This window comes from Carcharhinus amblyrhynchos, chromosome 9, assembly GCF_965287045.1.
Source record: "Carcharhinus amblyrhynchos chromosome 9, sCarAmb.v2.hapA, whole genome shotgun sequence".
NCBI classification, from domain to species: domain Eukaryota; kingdom Metazoa; phylum Chordata; class Chondrichthyes; order Carcharhiniformes; family Carcharhinidae; genus Carcharhinus; species Carcharhinus amblyrhynchos.
Genome location: NC_137332.1, coordinates 34166918 through 34183384, shown reverse-complemented (window position 1 = coordinate 34183384; position 16467 = coordinate 34166918). Strand labels below are relative to the sequence as shown.

Sequence of the window (16467 nt, the reverse complement as noted above, 5' to 3'; positions counted from 1 at the left end):
AATAGGCCTAGCCTACGCAACCTCTACTCACAGGACAAGCTCTCATCCTTGGGATCGGTCTGGTGAGCTTTTGCTGCACTCCCCATGTGCCTCTGTGCACAGGTAGATAATTAGCTATGATTTAACTTGATGGCAGAGCAGGCTTGCTGGGCCAAATGGATAATAAAAATAGACTTTGACTTATATTGGTGACAATAAACTGGTGGGTATAATGTGTGATGTTTGTGAATGTCAGCTACTAGGAAAGGCCCATGGCAAATAAAGCTAATCTTGATACAAGCAACGACATCCAGTGGAAACAAACAAACCAACCAGAGTAGAGTGACAGCTGATTCAATATAGGACTTCAGCAGATAAGAAAACCAAAATAAAAAAAACTAGATTTGAACAAGTAGAAAACCTGATAAAGATTAAAGAATTAATCACTTAACTATATACAACTCTGTTAAAAGGACAGCGCATACTAAGTATAACAAAATAACACAAAAAGGTTGAACTATTTAAAATAATGACTGATACTTTTTCTTTGTGTCATAAGGAAAGTGAAGAATGTTCTGACAGAAGGACCACAAGGGCTGCAGTACAATTTCTGAACATGATCTCTATAGAGTCGGGATGGACGTAGGGATTGGCACAACATCAGAACCCATGCTGAAAAATACAGGTCTTGTGGTTTTTCTATTAGAATAAAAATCTGTTTGGTACAAGTTACTCTATGATTCTATGACATTTTTACTTCAATTGCTAATTACTTAAAGCTAAGGGCAAATCACAAAATATCTCAACGACAAATTTTTTACAAAAGCATTATGAGAGTAGATGGCAGAATATCATTAAACAAGGATATGGGGACATTAGTGAATGGAGGCTGATACTTTTGTATCAAAAAATATCAGAACATTGAACAGGCACTGTTAAGGTTGCATTAAATCAACACAGGTTAACACAGGAAGCGCAAACAGAGCTTGGCATTCATTAAAACAAACTGGGCTGCAGATCTAATGTTTTCAAAAGAGCTATTTCTTCAAGAAACGACATTTCCTACTAGCTGCAGCTTCAGTTACGTTGTTTTTTGTAAGCATTTTCCTCCATGAATTAACGTGCAAATTGCAGTATGTACATCGTTCTGTACACATGGACCAACTAAAAGCAAAAAATGTGCTTGAACACTTCATTGCATTTTCATGCACAAACATCCAAAGTACAGCTCCAGAACATGCAATATCTATGACAGCAACACTGATTTGAGTGTTACCTGTCAGCTCTGTGACCATGGCTGCATCAAAGAAATATAAATACATTAATGACTAACAAAATAATGCAGTACAAAATAATATACATTTAAATTGCTTGATGGCTCAACCTTTATTTGTGACATACACAAAACAGACCATTTTAGGCTATGCATTTAAGTATACAACAATGTGGAACAAAATGTGATTTCCAGTTGTAATTTAGGAAGTTGACACCAGTCAATTAGTTCTGACATTTCTGGCTAGAGTAAATTGTGGGTCAGACTGAAAAATTAGCAAGAGTCCCCTGATCACATTTCACAGGTGCAGTCTGTTTCTAAATGCTCACAATTTGGTAATTTTTTAAAAAACATGAAACTGCTTTAAAATGTATTTTAAATTACACAACAGAAATGAAGATGAAATTAGATATAGCAATTGGAGGCTAAAGGGATCAAGGGATATGGGGGACGGTGGGGAGGAGGGCGGTTAGAGTACTGAATTTGATGATCATAATGAATGGGAATGTAGGCTTGAAGGGCGAATGGCCTACTCCTGCTTCTAGTTTCTATGTTGATGGCATTAATAGGGTACTGCATCCAATTTACAAATAGTTTTCTCCCCTATTAGGAACTTTTTAAATGTATTTGAATGGGATCCTATGTAACAAGCAGAGTGCTTAATGTTTTCACACTGTATGCAAAACGGGAACAGAGAAAAGATAGCTTAAGCCAGAGAAGTTAATGAAAAATTATTACATTGTCTTGTTATCAGTGAAGTGAGCACTTTCAATCATTTTCAACAAATACAACAAGGCCAATGAACATGATAATAATACTTGCCAACATAAAGAACAGAGGGACTGTTGTGAACAGAACATGGACATTATGATGGCAGTGTAAAGTCAAGAATGATTTTGCTGTTTTTTTATGTGGGATAGCAACAAGGGCTTTGAAGGTAGCATGATTCACTTATATAATGCCTTCAAAGTAACAAACTTTTCAAATGCTTCCTAGAAGTCAAAACAGGTGCTTAGCAGTAACAGGAGCAGTAGAGGGGGAAAATGGATTCAAGAGGTAGGCTTTTAAGAAGGCATTTGAATGCAAGGAGACAGGTGGAAATTCAAGAGTGATTTGGAGAAGGAATACAAAATACAAGATCTAAATGGGTGAAAGCTCTACTACTAAAGCCAAAGTAGGGTGAGATGCACAGGACACATTCAGAAAAATACAAGTTGTGTACTGGCATATAGCTGTTAACAGTGGGATGAAATTTGGACTAATTTTATAGCAACAAAAAGATTTCTGAATGTATGAACTGGGAAAAGCAGACAAGAAACAGAACCTTCTATGCTCTGCAGAGAGGGCCTGAAGGCAGATTGGAAGGAAAGTCTGAAACATTAGGGTCCAGCTCATGGGTCAGTGTGTTCTCACCTCCAGGTGTTCTTCCTGGGTCATCACCAGCAGGAAGCCAATCTGTATAAATAAATACCCATCTTTAGGCTGACAGGGGCAACTGTTGGGATCCTCCAAGCAGCAGACTGGTCAATCTGCTGAGGTCCAGCTCTGCTGCTGCTGCTTGAAGGCATTTTGGCTTGTTTGCAGCTAGCTGGGGATGCTGAGAGACCTCCTACACCAATCCCTCTGCTCCACTAGAGCCACAACCATGGGTGGGCCATTGCTGTCCATCTTGTGTGGCCAGACACTACAGCCATGGAGGTTTTGCAATCATATAATTTGATTTTCCTGTGTCCTCTATTGACCAAATTAAGGAGTTCATATCATAGAATCCCTACAGTGCAGAAGCAGACCATTCAGCCCATTGAGTCTGCACCGATCACAATTCTACCCAAGCCCTATTCCTTTAACCCCACATGTTTACCCTGCCAATCCCCTCATTTTAGGTCAAGTTAGCATGGCCAATCAACCTAACCCACACTTCTCTGGACTGTGGGAGGAAACCAGAGCCCCCAGAGGAAACCCATGCAGACAGGGGGAGAATGTGCAAACTCCACACAGACGGTGATTCAAGCTGGGAATGAAACCCAGGTCCCAGGCGCTATGAGGCAACAGTGCTAATCATTATGCCACCATGCAAAAACCCTCAAGTTCCAAAATCCAGCATGGCCTCGGTGCAAAGGTCACTAGATTTGAGGGACTCTACTTGTGTACTTCCGTGAATGGGGTTTCAACTATGTTTTTGATGTTTCCTACATTTTTAATTACTCTAACAAGCAGCAGCATGGCAAACAAGGTTGTGCCCAAATCATTCTCAACCTTGTCAAAATTGAGAAATCCAGGTGACAAGTTAAGACCTGTGGCATTAAATGTGATGAAAGCTTTGAAAAGTGAGAAGGTTGTAGGAAGACAATGCCACAGATTTAAGGTCCTAGCCTCAATGCACACATTATATCATTTAGGCATTAAATTGACTTTCGCCATCCCATTGAGGATGTGTTTCGTCTCCCATTTGATTATCTGGAGTAGATCACAGGCACAAATGTGGAAGCTACAAAACCAACGTGCCTATATTATGCAAAAGCAAAATGCTATGTTTGCTAGGGACCTGAAATTCAACTGAAAATGCTGGAAATAATCAGCAGGTCTGGCAGAAGCACTGGTTTGGATGAAAGGTCATCAATGTCATATGTTATCTGCTTCTCTTGCCACAGATGTGGAATATCTCCAATATTTTCTGCCTTATTTTAATGTTAGTGTCATCTAATAAGGTATTAAGAGGATATCTAAGATTTTAGAATATGGAAATTAATTTCTGTTCACACTTCTTTAGAATATTACTTGCACCATTTTGCAAAGACAACAAGCACATTAACTACTCACATCCAATTTCAAATAGTTGCCTTATAACAGGCAAATGAAAACAAAGGCCCCATTTCTTCGTACTGTGTATCAATCACCTTGCTAATTCCACATGCACCTGCATGATCCATGCAACACCCAAACCGTCCTGCTTGCTATTCTTTTTTTGAAAAGAACAATGAAGTAATAAATCTTACCTTCGTGCTGGTATGAAAGAAAAGTGAGCTGCTGCATTGGGAGAGAAATTCCTTGGACTGTCAAGAGGACTGCTACCTGTTGGTAAATTGAGAATTCAACATCTGTGAAACTATAACCAGCTTTAGAAAGTGCATTTTAACATGAATATTTATGACTTCTCAAGTGAGGTCATCCGCTGATTAGCTGACCCAGATTTAGAAGTTTCAGGTTTAATTCCCTGCCGAGGTTGGTTTCACTTGCCTCAGCTAAATCAATCAACAGAATCTAAAAGTAGCCCTAATGCCATTGGGTTGAGAAGAGAAAATGCTTAAGGCCATCTACCCCTGAGAACTATTCACTGTTCCCTATTGGGAGTGCTTATGTATGGCGATCCGGTGAAAATTAAATAGCTGCAGGAACCAAACATGCCAACTCCACTAATAGGGTGAGAGAAGCCAAATCAGCCAGCTTATGGAATTGTGAAATTGCTACAGCACAGAGGGAGGGTTTTTGACCTATCATGGCTGCTAACTGTCAGCAAGTATAACGCAGCTAGTCCCAATCTCCATCTTTTCTCCGTAGTCCTATAATTTTTTGGCTTTTCAGAAACTGCAGTCTCGCTAGGGTTGCCAACACTTCAGGGTTGGCCTGGAGTCTCCAAGAATCAGCCTCCAGGATACTGCTGTGTGCAGTCTGGAGAAAAATCATCAGGATATCAAAAAATATATTTTTTTAATCATTTTCTTTAAAGATTTTTCTTCACCAACTTGCCAAATATTGAAACTGGAAATTAAAGGCTGTTTGACAGGCAGTCAAGCATCATCCAATTGGATAACGAGTCTTTTTGCTTTCCAACTGGTGCAGGAAGGTATTTGTCATAAGGGTGGGTGTGTTAGCTGATGAATAGCTGGAACATGGGGGTAAATCAGGTGATAAAATCTCTAGGAAAATATTTAATCACAGTTGACAACTCTGTCTCACACTCAGTCTAGAGACAGTGCTGTGAAATCTCACTATTTTTCTGCTGCTGAAATTTGCTTGGGGAGCCAGTTCAAGACCAAGTTGCTGACTTTCTGTCTGCTGAAGAGCATCTTACAGAGAATAATTCTGCAAGGTCCTGGAGCTACCGCTGGCTATCACTTCCCATAATGCAGAGATCGGAGACAGTGACAGAGAGGACTTGGTAGTGGCTTCAATATTTATGCCGGTGCGAGGATTTCCCTGGTGTGGGAGAAGCCCAAAAATGATCAGGCTTAGCCTAGGGCAGGAAGAAGGTTGGGGTGCCCCTTTTTGACATTGGGTGCCTCTCCCGTGCCCTTCTTAAGGGCTGCTGGACCAACTTCCATCACTCCAGCCTCTTCCCCAATATCATAATCACCCACTTTCCACCTCCTCCACAGCCTTCCCACCCAAACCTGCCCTGGGACCCCGAAAATTCACTTTGCTGTCTTGTCCGAGGACTTGGATTTAAGCACCTTTATGCATTTCCTCTTCAGTCCACCATAGTTTCCGTGATGGCAGGGACTAGAGGGTTACCAGCCAATCAGATTGGTGGGTGCCTGAGGTGAAAGCTCCTCCAGATTTAACCTTTTCTGTTTGGCACCCACCAGCCTAAAATTTGAGGCCAAACAGAAAATTGCCCTTAAGTGGCCACTTAATAGGGGCATGGGCAGCCTTCCTGTCCGAAGTCCACCCACCGTAAAATTGTGTGGGGGTCGGGGTGGGCAGTATCCTGGAGAGAATCATCCCCCCCACCGGAAAGGAGTAAATATGCTGGATATAGGGACCATGAGGAGTCAGGGAGAACATTTTATGTCCTATGAATGAGTTGACCTAATCATTTGCTTGTGTCTTTGTTGCTTTTGAATTGCATCTACAAACATAAATGAAAAGCTGTAGTGTGGGAATGGGACCAAATGGATGGGAACAGGCAGGACACGGTCGACTGAAGAGTCTCCTTCTGTGCCATAAATTACACCTCCATATCACATCATTTGTCTGGGACAGCTGAGTTGGACTTATAATATACACATATATATAAAATATACATAACTGTCAACAACATTAACGATCGTCTGTCAAGCATACAATTTCAGATCTAGTGACTAGGTGGTGCAGTGAGATGTGCTGTGAATCACTGTGCTATGATTACATCACCCTTCCAGTCCACCACCTTGCATCTGATTGGAAAAATCACTTAACCCAATCACTCAGCCAGAGGATGACGTCAAGTACAAATATCAACACAGCATTTGAGTCGGCCTTAAGATGTCGTCACATGGTAGTAACCTGCTTTACAAAGCTTTAACAGCAAATTTACTGGAGTATGTTCAGCAATGAATGAGGCTCTGTTATAAAACAGGCCGACTAAATTACTGATCACTAGATCAAGAACAGAGTTATCATACACTGATTGCTCCTTGCCACAAGATGCAATTTATTCTGTTTCGACTACCATTTTTAAAACAAGCGGCATGAAATCAGAAAGCTTGACATATGAAACCTATCTCCACAGCCTCCGATCACACACGGGATATAAACAGTACTGGAAGTTCAAACTGATATGATTTTTAAGAAACAGAATCTTTTGTCCTTTCAGAAGTGAGATTTGGTTCTGAAACAAAGCAATAAAAGCAGAACAGTATTTTAAAAAGCTGAAAGTACAACTTGACTGAAATGGTAAAATCAATGGCACTGTAGATTTGGCAAACACAAAACTGCACATGAACAACGCAACTCAGTTCATAACAGCACAAAAAAAAAGAGCACAAGTCGGCCACAGCCTCTTGAACCTGCTCTGCCACTCAAAAAGGACACCAATCACCTCAGATTCACTTCACTGCCCCAAACCCAGAGCACTCTGATTCCCTCAGTATCCAAAAACAAAATGGTTGGGTTTACGAAGTCAAAATTCTTGAAAAAGGAGTTGGTTTGTCAGGGTGGAATGGCTGAAGAAATTTGAAAGTGAAGGCAAGAATACAGGAATCCTTACAAATTTCCTGGAGAAAAGGGTCAGATAAAGTTCAGATCTCTTGGATAAGCTAAAGATGATGGAAAACTCCAATATTTTTCTACTCCAAAGGCCTCAGAGGTCAGAGCTGTCAATCATTCACAATTAGACGCAACAGTAAAAATTATGACACAGAATCCTGATGGAACAGATTCTGAATATCTATTGCTACATGTCTATATACCAAATCCATTACTACCTGGAACAAAACCACTATATTTTGAGTTGACATGAGTTTGATTGATCTTGAAATTATTTCATTTTATAACAAAAGAGAACACAACTTGCGCTTCAATTGGAGCTATTTCAAAACTGAATAACTTGACATATGCTTAGGTTCCTATTTTATCACATTGAACTTTACCCAGTCTTGATCAAATTATTAATTTATAATAACTGGTGTTGCTGACAACTTAAAATTATACAATTCTGTTTGTGCATCATGTGTAATAGCGCCTGAGTTACATACCCATTTTTCAATGTGAATGATATTCTATAAACTTTCGTAATTGAATACGACCTGTCTACCCTGCCTCTTAAAATATAGTTATTGAATCAATGAACATCATAATTTTTACTGAGTTTACTAACCAATAAAAACTGATGCCCTGTTTAATCTAAAAAAAATGCATACCAGAGATGGCTGGTACTGAATTATAAATTGAGTATAACTGAGGTGTTAATACATGAGAAGGAGTCTCAAGTCATCTGTGAATTGGTAATTACACAACTTTTGCTGAGTAGCGTGATACATCATTTGGTTTTGTAAACAGGAGTATAGAGTACAACAGTAATAAACTCATGATAAATTTTGCAAAACATTGCTATGCCATTGTTTGAGATACTCCTTCATAAAAAGGACATTAAAACCAGACAGTAGATTTACCAGGATGATTTACCAGGCAGCCAATGGCAAACCATGGTAATAAGAGGCTCGAGACAGTGGGAATGTTTAATCTGAAGAAGAGGAGCCACCTAAAAACTGACATAAGAACATAAGAAATAGGAGCAGGAGTAGGCCATCTAGCCCTTCGAGCCTGCCCCACCATTCAATAAGATCATGGCTGATCTGTCGTGGCTCAGTTCCACATTCCCGCCCTCTCCCCATAACCCTTAATCCCCTCTCTTATCAAAAACCCATCAACCCGCGTCTTAAAAATATTTAGCGAGGTAGCCTCCACCACTTCAACGGGCAGAGAATTCCAGAGATTCACCACCCTTTGAGTGAAAAAGTTCTTCCTCAACTCCGTTCTAAACCGCGCCCCCTTTATCTTGAGGCTGTGCCCCCTAGTCCTACTGTCCTTTCTGAGCGGGAAGAGTCTCTCCACCTCTATCCTATCCATCCCATTCATCATCTTATATGTCTCAATGAGATCTCCCCTCATTCTTCTAAACTCTAACGAGTACAAGCCTAGTTTATTCAGCCTCTCCTCAAAGCTCAACCCCCTCAACTCCAGCATCAGCCGAGTAAACCTCCTCTGCACTCCCTCCAAGGCCAAAATATCCTTGCGTAAGTACGGCGACCAAAACTGCACACAGTACTCCAGCTGCGGCCTCACCAATGCCCTATACAGCCGCAGCAAGACCTCCCTACTTTTATATTCAATCCCCCTCGCTATGAAGGCCAGCATCCCATTCGCCTTCCTGACCACCTGCTGCACCTGCAGGCTGGGTTTTTGCGACTCATGCACAAGGACCCCGAGGTCCCTCTGCACCGTCGCCTGCTGCAGTTTTTCTCCACGTAAGTAATAATCCTTCCTACCATTATTCCTACCAAAGTGGACCACCTCGCACTTGCCAACATTAAATTCCATTTGCCAGTTCCTGGCCCATTCGCCCAGCCTACCTAGATCCTTCTGCAGACTCTCCACACCCTCTGCGCAATTTGCCGTTCCACCAATCTTGGCGTCATCAGCAAGGCTAGATATCTAAAAGAACATGGTGAACCAAATAGATTTAGACGACAGTTGTGTCATGGTCATCATGATTTTCTGCATTGGTGGGATTCAAACCTGGGTCCCCAGGTTACTAGTCCAATGAAAATACCACCACGTTCCTGCCTCTCTCTATGGTAAATGGAGAAGTTACTGAACAAAGGAAGATAACAGTTTTCCACCCAGGAAAACCTTGGGCACTTTTGAGAATCTTAGATACCATTCTGCCCACCAAATGGCTCAAAGCACAAGAAAAGAGAAAATTATATCCTTTATAAATGGAGATCAGACAGGAGTACAACTTGAGTTCTGTAGATATTACAGTCAAGCATCTTTCACTCAAATAATAAAACAAAGCATGTGGGATCCTTCAATTTAGATTTAAAATGTTCAATCAGGCACAGTGGTTAGTTAGCACTGCTGCCTCACAGCGCCAGGGACCTGGTTCAGTTCCCAGGCTTGAGTCGCTGTCTGTGCAGAGTTTAAACATTCTCCCTGAGTCTGTGTGGGTTCCCTCCCACAGTCCAAAGGTGTGCGGGTTAAGTTGCTTCGCTATGTTAAATTGCCCCTTCGTGTCGGGAGACTTGATGGGTAAATATGTAGGTGGGATTGTTGTCCGTGCAGACTTGATGGGCTGAATGGCCTCCTTCTGCACTGTAAGGATTCTATGATTCTATTCTCTGACTGTGTTCATCTTTTAGCTGGTGAATTCCAGTGCCATTTTTGGGCCCATCTGAATTTTCCTCTGCACTTTCACTTGAGAATTTCTTTGAGAGTTCATCATAATAATCTATCAAAAATCTAAAGAATACAAATGGAATAATCGAAGTACTGATAGCTGGCTAGTGTATCAATCTACCATCCATGCTGTTTGTTAGGCAGGAAAGAGATGAAAGGTGAATGAATGTAGTGGAAAACAAACTGACAAAATTGACATGGAGTTGGATGCTTCAATCAAGATGAGTGCCAAAGAGCACATTTCAGAAATGAATGGAGTCAATAAACAGTTTGGGCGGCAGCCTGGAAAACATGAAGATGGAGAAACTCTTTTTTTTCCCTTTCCAGAAAATATCTAACCATGTAAATTGCATCAGCAACTGATATTTGTCAAATGTTATAGCTTATTATTAAAATCTGACTATCACTGAAAAGGTTGTAAAGAAATATGGTTTTGAAAATGCAAAAAGCAACTGTGTTCCTTGACTGATTGTTGACAAGATGAATTGAATTTGCAAAATTGTGCAATCTTTTTTCGAAACACATAAAAATTACCAACTACCAGCAATATTACATTTCATTAGCAGACCTGTATTGGGATGCAGCCACTCACATTCATCCTCTCACTATGAAAAAACCATTGTTACCACACAAAAAAATGCATCATACCACCAAAGCAAATTCTCCTTTGTATCATGTTTGCCATACAGCTTTACCTTATCTAAACAAGCTCCCTTTTATTCCAAATACCTGGACATGACAGAAAAAAGGTACAATTTTCTTAAGAATCTGTGGTCAAGACTGTGTCCCTGTGCACCACATTTTATAATAACAGAAAATGCTGGAAAATCTCAGCAAGTCAGACAGCATCTGTGGAGAGAGAATACTACCAACATTTCGAGTCTGGATGACCCTTTATCACAGCTTACATTTTATATGTTGTACAAGCTTAAAAAAAGGGGTATCAAGCTTAAATATTTGAATTGAGCCACATTTAGCAGACATTATTTGGACACACTGCGGGTAAAAATTCAGACGCATTTCATCAGCCTTTTTGGTGTAAAACAGGTGCAACGTATACAAATTTCTATGTACAATGTCATGTGGCCAATTTACACCTGCACTATACTGCCACACTGGTCCTCGCTGGCTGAAGTGGACGTCAGAGACTAATTTTGGATCAATTTAAATTTTCAAAGACATTTGCGGTGCCTTTGCCTAAATTTCAAGAAGAATTGATTAGAGCATATACACTGCAGAAGTTCAGACTAATTTTTCAAGTTCGATCGCGGTCCTTAAACCAACTACCGGAATCACTGAAGAAATGATTGAGAAAGTTTACTTCCCCTCTGCGGAGCATCGAGGAATGGTCTTTACAGTTTTAACATTAGGTTGATGGTGCTATGGATCATGTAGACAAATTCATTTTCTGTACGTTGCCGACACTGAATGTTGTGAAGTACAAGAGGGAATCAGGACTAAAGTTAAAGCGAATTTATTGGTCACAAATAGGCTTACATTAAACAGCAATGAAGTTACTGTGAAAATCCCCAACAGTATTTAATTCAGAATTCTACAGATAAATTATAGGTTTAATAGCTTCAGAGATAAAAATTCTGCTCAGAAGTCTTTCATTTGCAGAACAAAGCTGCTACCCACAATTTGATAGAACTGACTCAATGGATGCACTCAATGATAATTAAGGACATCATTATTTTGAGTGATTAGCCTTGATGTAAGAGGGTAAATTATTGGATATCCTGGGGTTTTGATAATGAAGGAAATGAGAAAATAAACAGAATCTGTCACATTCAAATCTTTCTGCATCTCCGAACAGCCAATCTGCCTCTCTCTACTTTCAAACGTTTTTTTTTCCAAGGCCGCATACCGTGTCAACAATAATAACCAGTACATGCATTCATATAGAGCTTTAATAAAATGTTCCAAGCAAAGTAATATTACAGGGAGGTAAAAATACACAATGATCAGGAATTTCCCCAGAGCTGCTCAAGCTCTACTGCCATTAACCTCTCAGGAAGTGTGAGCCAAAAATCACATTTACACAGACTTCCAATGCAGTTACAATAATGGTGTAAAATTTGCTTTCTCTCACTATAGGAAATGGAGGAGGTTCCACATAGCAGAAGAAGTATCATTACTCAATCCTCGCTATCAAATCTGACACATGCAAACAGCCAGATTCTGCAAGGGAGACAGGCAGGCAGATGGTGTGGGCCTGGGAAACATTAGACATAAGAGTGAAGGGAAGCGGAAGGCGAATAGCAAAAAAGCCAGAGGAAACAAAGACAATATCAACATAGAAAGCAGCAGAGGGGGGAAGCAATACAGGAGAAGAGAAACAATTCAAAAGTGAACGGCAATTTATAAACATGACAACTCTAAAATATACTCTACTCTCCAGACTGACAAATTGAGAATAACCACAAAACCACAATATGGGAAGTTTGCCAGTGAAATTGTAACGCATAATGAAACATGACCCACATCGTCTGATCAGATTTGGAACCTCTTGTATTCAATGCTGATCAGACAGAAAACCTTACCTGTGGATTTTGAAAAAGCTCGGTGTTCCAATTGATGATGCAGAAGAACTTCCTCCCTGTATGCATTCAGCAGTGAAAAGAATCAGTGATGAAGACAGCCTTTTTTGTGGCAATAGCTGCCATGAGGTGAGTTCAAATGTCCGACATGAATGCTAGTGAATGGGTGATAGATGAATGTTAGTGAATAGGTAAGTGGATAATTGGGTAGGGTGGGTGGGCTAAGTTGGTAAGTGTGTTGGGTGACAGCTGGATGAATTGGTAGGTAAGGTGGCAAGTGAGTAGGATGTGTAGTCACATTGGGTTGGGAAGTATTGTCAGTTTAAGTCAGATGGCTGACTGGGACTGTGTGCGTGCATGCATGTGAAGCATCTGAGAAGCAGTGGGGGTGGGGAGCTTTCCTGGGTAAGGAAATCAGAACTATCTGAAATCTCCAATTCTAACTCAACAGTCTTTTGTGAAGGGTGTACCGATGCGGGGGATTGTCCATTGGAAGTTCAAACTTCCAAGGCAATTCCTACAGACTCAATGACATCAGGATTTCCGCAGGGTCTGACATATTCCAACTATGATGTGGAGATGCCGGCGTTGGACTGGGGTAAACACAGTAATAAGGCTCACAACACCAGGTTAAAGTCTAACCAGTTTATTTGATAGTAAACCCACAAGCTTTCAGAAACGCTGCTCCTTTGTCAGGTGCATGGAAAGTTCTGCTCAGAGAAGGGCATATAAAGGCACACACAGTTTACAGAATACTGATTAGAATGCAAGTCTTTACAGCTAACCGGCTATTCAAGTCTTAAAGGTGCAGACAATGTGAGTGGAGATAGCATTAAAGAGATGTGTATTGTCTCCAGACAGGACAGTAAGAGAGATGTTGCAAGTTCAGACAAATCATGGGGGTTAGAGATAGTGTGACATGAACCCAAGACATGAACATTCCAACTATCCAGAGACCAAATGATTTGGGCCATTGTCTTTGGCAAGCTCAGGGATGGAAGGGAGAGAAAATTGATGAACAATTTATAAAAACATACAAAAAGAAAAAAAGGAAAGAAACAATCAGGCCTATTAATGTACACACTTTGTACTCAACAGTTCAAGTTCTCATTTGGAGGAGATAACAGAATAAAAAAGAAATGGCCAAACTCCGAAGAAAGGTACACTAGCACTCTCTGAGACCATAGTCACCGATCACATTTCATTAAACTAGAACATGAGGTGCTCTACTAAAAAGGGCTATTGAGACATAGATTATAACAGAGAGAATTGGATCAGAATTATAGTTATAAAAATTAACAGGGGAAGGGCAGAGCAATAGGATTAAAATAAGCAGCCCCAGTTTGAAGAGTAGCATAATACAGACAAAGAAGCATGCCCCCACCTCCCCCCTGGATCTGTGTTCCAAGTTCCAGGAAATGCACAAAAGTATTAAAATTAGAAATAAATGTTTTGCTTAGCTAATACTCAAAATTGGTCCTTTATTCTGAAACTTCAATGACACTAAGTAGAAGCCGGGAAATCATATTTTACTGTTCGAAGAACCATTCTCCGCAAACATTAGTAATGCCAACTCTCCAAGCAATACCCTAACTTTATTCATTTTCATTTTGAGCCTGGGTTATATCTATAATCAATAAGCCTAGAGAAGCCTGTGAGTTATTATTAATTCATGATCAGCAGTCTCTTGGCAATTGATGTCAAATGGAATTATAATCGTTGGATACAACGCAGCATCCAATTATGAAGAGTGCGAAACAGATGCTGACTGTACCTGTATCTATGCTTAATTTAGCACAGGAGCATTTAGCTGTGTTATTGCACAGAAAAGCAACACCATTTTAAGGCACTTTAATGCCAATTTTGCTTTGGCAAAATGGCCTTCTGGTAACAGTTGACAGCATTTCAGCGAAATGCAAGTGAGCTGCTCAACTACAGTTCTGCTCTTTTCAGGTATTGACTCAGTAAGAAAGATTCCAGTAAGTGGGACACATCACTCAAAGAAATGTTCAAATTCTGCACATTTCAAACCATGACTTTGCACAATATTCAAAAACATTGAATATTGCAATACAATATCGCAATGAATTACTGCTATTTAACATGGTTATTTTCAGGCCAATGTTTAGTTACAAGATATAGCTTGGTATTTGATTTAATTTAAAACAAATTCAATGGTTTTCCTCTTCACTGAGGAAGAGCCAGGCATTTTTTCAGATGACACCTTACTTCTGTAATTTGTCATTGCAACAGAATTATTTTCCAAATTTCCAATGAGTAATTTCTACATTACTTCTGTAACTTAGATTTTTCTTTCTAGTGCTTCTTTGTGGCCATCTTAAAACATTTTTAAAAAGTTTCTCAGATATTTGTTGATATAAGAAACAATGGTGGCTTTACAATAATCCTGGTGATCTGTGAACAGACTGCAATGAGCAGTTTTTGTTCATCGAATCATAGAATCCCTAAAGTGCAGAAGGAGGCCTTTGGCCCATCAAGCCCACACCTACAACAATCCCACCCACCTATGTGTAACGTCACATATTTACCCCACTAATCCCCCTGACACTAAGGGATAACTTAGCATGGCCGATCCACTTAACCTTCACATTTTTGGTATGTGGGAGGAAACCGAAGCACCAGGAAGAAACCACACAGAAACAGGGAGAACGTGCAAACTCCACATTGTTGATCGGAATTTTACCTGGGTCCCTGACACCATGAGGTAGTAGTGCTAACTACTGTGTCACCTTGCTGCCCTATTCCTTTCAAAATTCCAGCAGCATTCAATAGATTTTTGCAGAAACTATAAGATACCACCTCAATTTTGTTCCAGCATTCAATTAGGTTGGGGCTGATACTTACCCCAACGTCATTTGCCTGAGTTTGCTCCAAATCCCTTGATATCTGATGTGACAAAAATCTTGAACACTTGATGTCAACTCAGCATCGACAGCCTTTTGTGGAGCATACTCCACGAACGCTGTGTGTGAAAACACGCTTCCTGATTTCATTCCTAAATGTCTCGCCCTAACTTTAAGATTATGCCCTAATGTTCTGAACTGCCACAATACAACAGAATTTGGAACAAAGGAGGCCACTTTACTGTTTATATCTGTGCCCGCACTCTGCTGGTAATCCAAAACTAATCCTATTAAAGTTTATTTATTAATGTCACAAGTAGGCTTACATTAAACAGCAATGAAGTTACTGCGAAAATCTCCTAGTCGCCACAATCCTGCGCCAGTGTTCGGGTACACTGAACGAGAATTTAGCATGACCAATGCACCTAACCAGCAAGTCTTTCAAACTGTGAGAGGAAACCAGAGGACTCATGCAGACACGGGGAGAATGTGCTGACTCCGCACAGACAGTGACCCAAGCTGGGTATCAAACACAGGTCCCTGGCACTGTGAGGCAGCAGTGCTAACCACTGTGCCACCATGCTGTCCTACACTTTCCCACTACTCCACCTTCCCACTCGTCCTGCATTTAGATGTGCAATTTTATACTCCTCCTACATCCTTAGACTCACTATAAAGTCTAAGGGTGGAATTTTCCCATCCCGCCTGCCACTGTAGCGGCTCGGACATGGACCATGTACTGGTCCATTGATCTCGGGTGAGATTTTCTAGCCTTGGGGCAAGTGCAGCTGGAAAATCATGCCCCAAGCCTCTTATTCCAATGAGCTTTTCCAGGTTTCAAAAGTGTGAAACATTTCCACATGTCCTCAGGACACGTGAAAATGTTTGCACCTGAAGAAATATTTGCCACGATTCTCCCAAAAGTGCTGAATTGGTGGGAGAACTGTTCTAAATCCCGACTGTTCTGTCAGTTCAGCTTGTCACCTGAATCGCTGCACTCTGTGCACTGAAGAGGTCCCAGTCGTGAATCTCATTAAAGACCCTAAGGGGCGGGGTGTATTCACACCAGAGTTTGACGGTTCTGGAGCTCTGCGCATGTGCAGTGGCTCTGATCTGTCAACCTCCCATTGCCCCCCTGCCTGACTGTAGTCCC

The 16467-nt window shown here is 40.7% G+C and overlaps 1 protein-coding gene across 6 annotated transcripts in view; it reads right to left on the bottom strand.

Annotated features, from left to right (window-relative positions):
* The window catches only part of mast2 (microtubule associated serine/threonine kinase 2), a 405638-nt gene that overhangs the window by 85290 nt on the left and 303881 nt on the right, over positions 1 to 16467 (bottom strand). For 4 of the 6 annotated variants that reach the window (XM_080195426.1, XM_080195428.1, XM_080195431.1 and 1 more), the window contains 2 exons: positions 4249 to 4324; positions 1256 to 1276 (listed from right to left, as the gene is read on the bottom strand). In XM_080195426.1, the coding sequence (XP_080051552.1) occupies positions 1256 to 1276; positions 4249 to 4324 (97 nt within the window). The remainder of the gene's footprint in view (positions 1 to 1255; positions 1277 to 4248; positions 4325 to 16467) is intronic. The other 2 variants (XM_080195427.1, XM_080195430.1) reach the window with 1 other exon arrangement.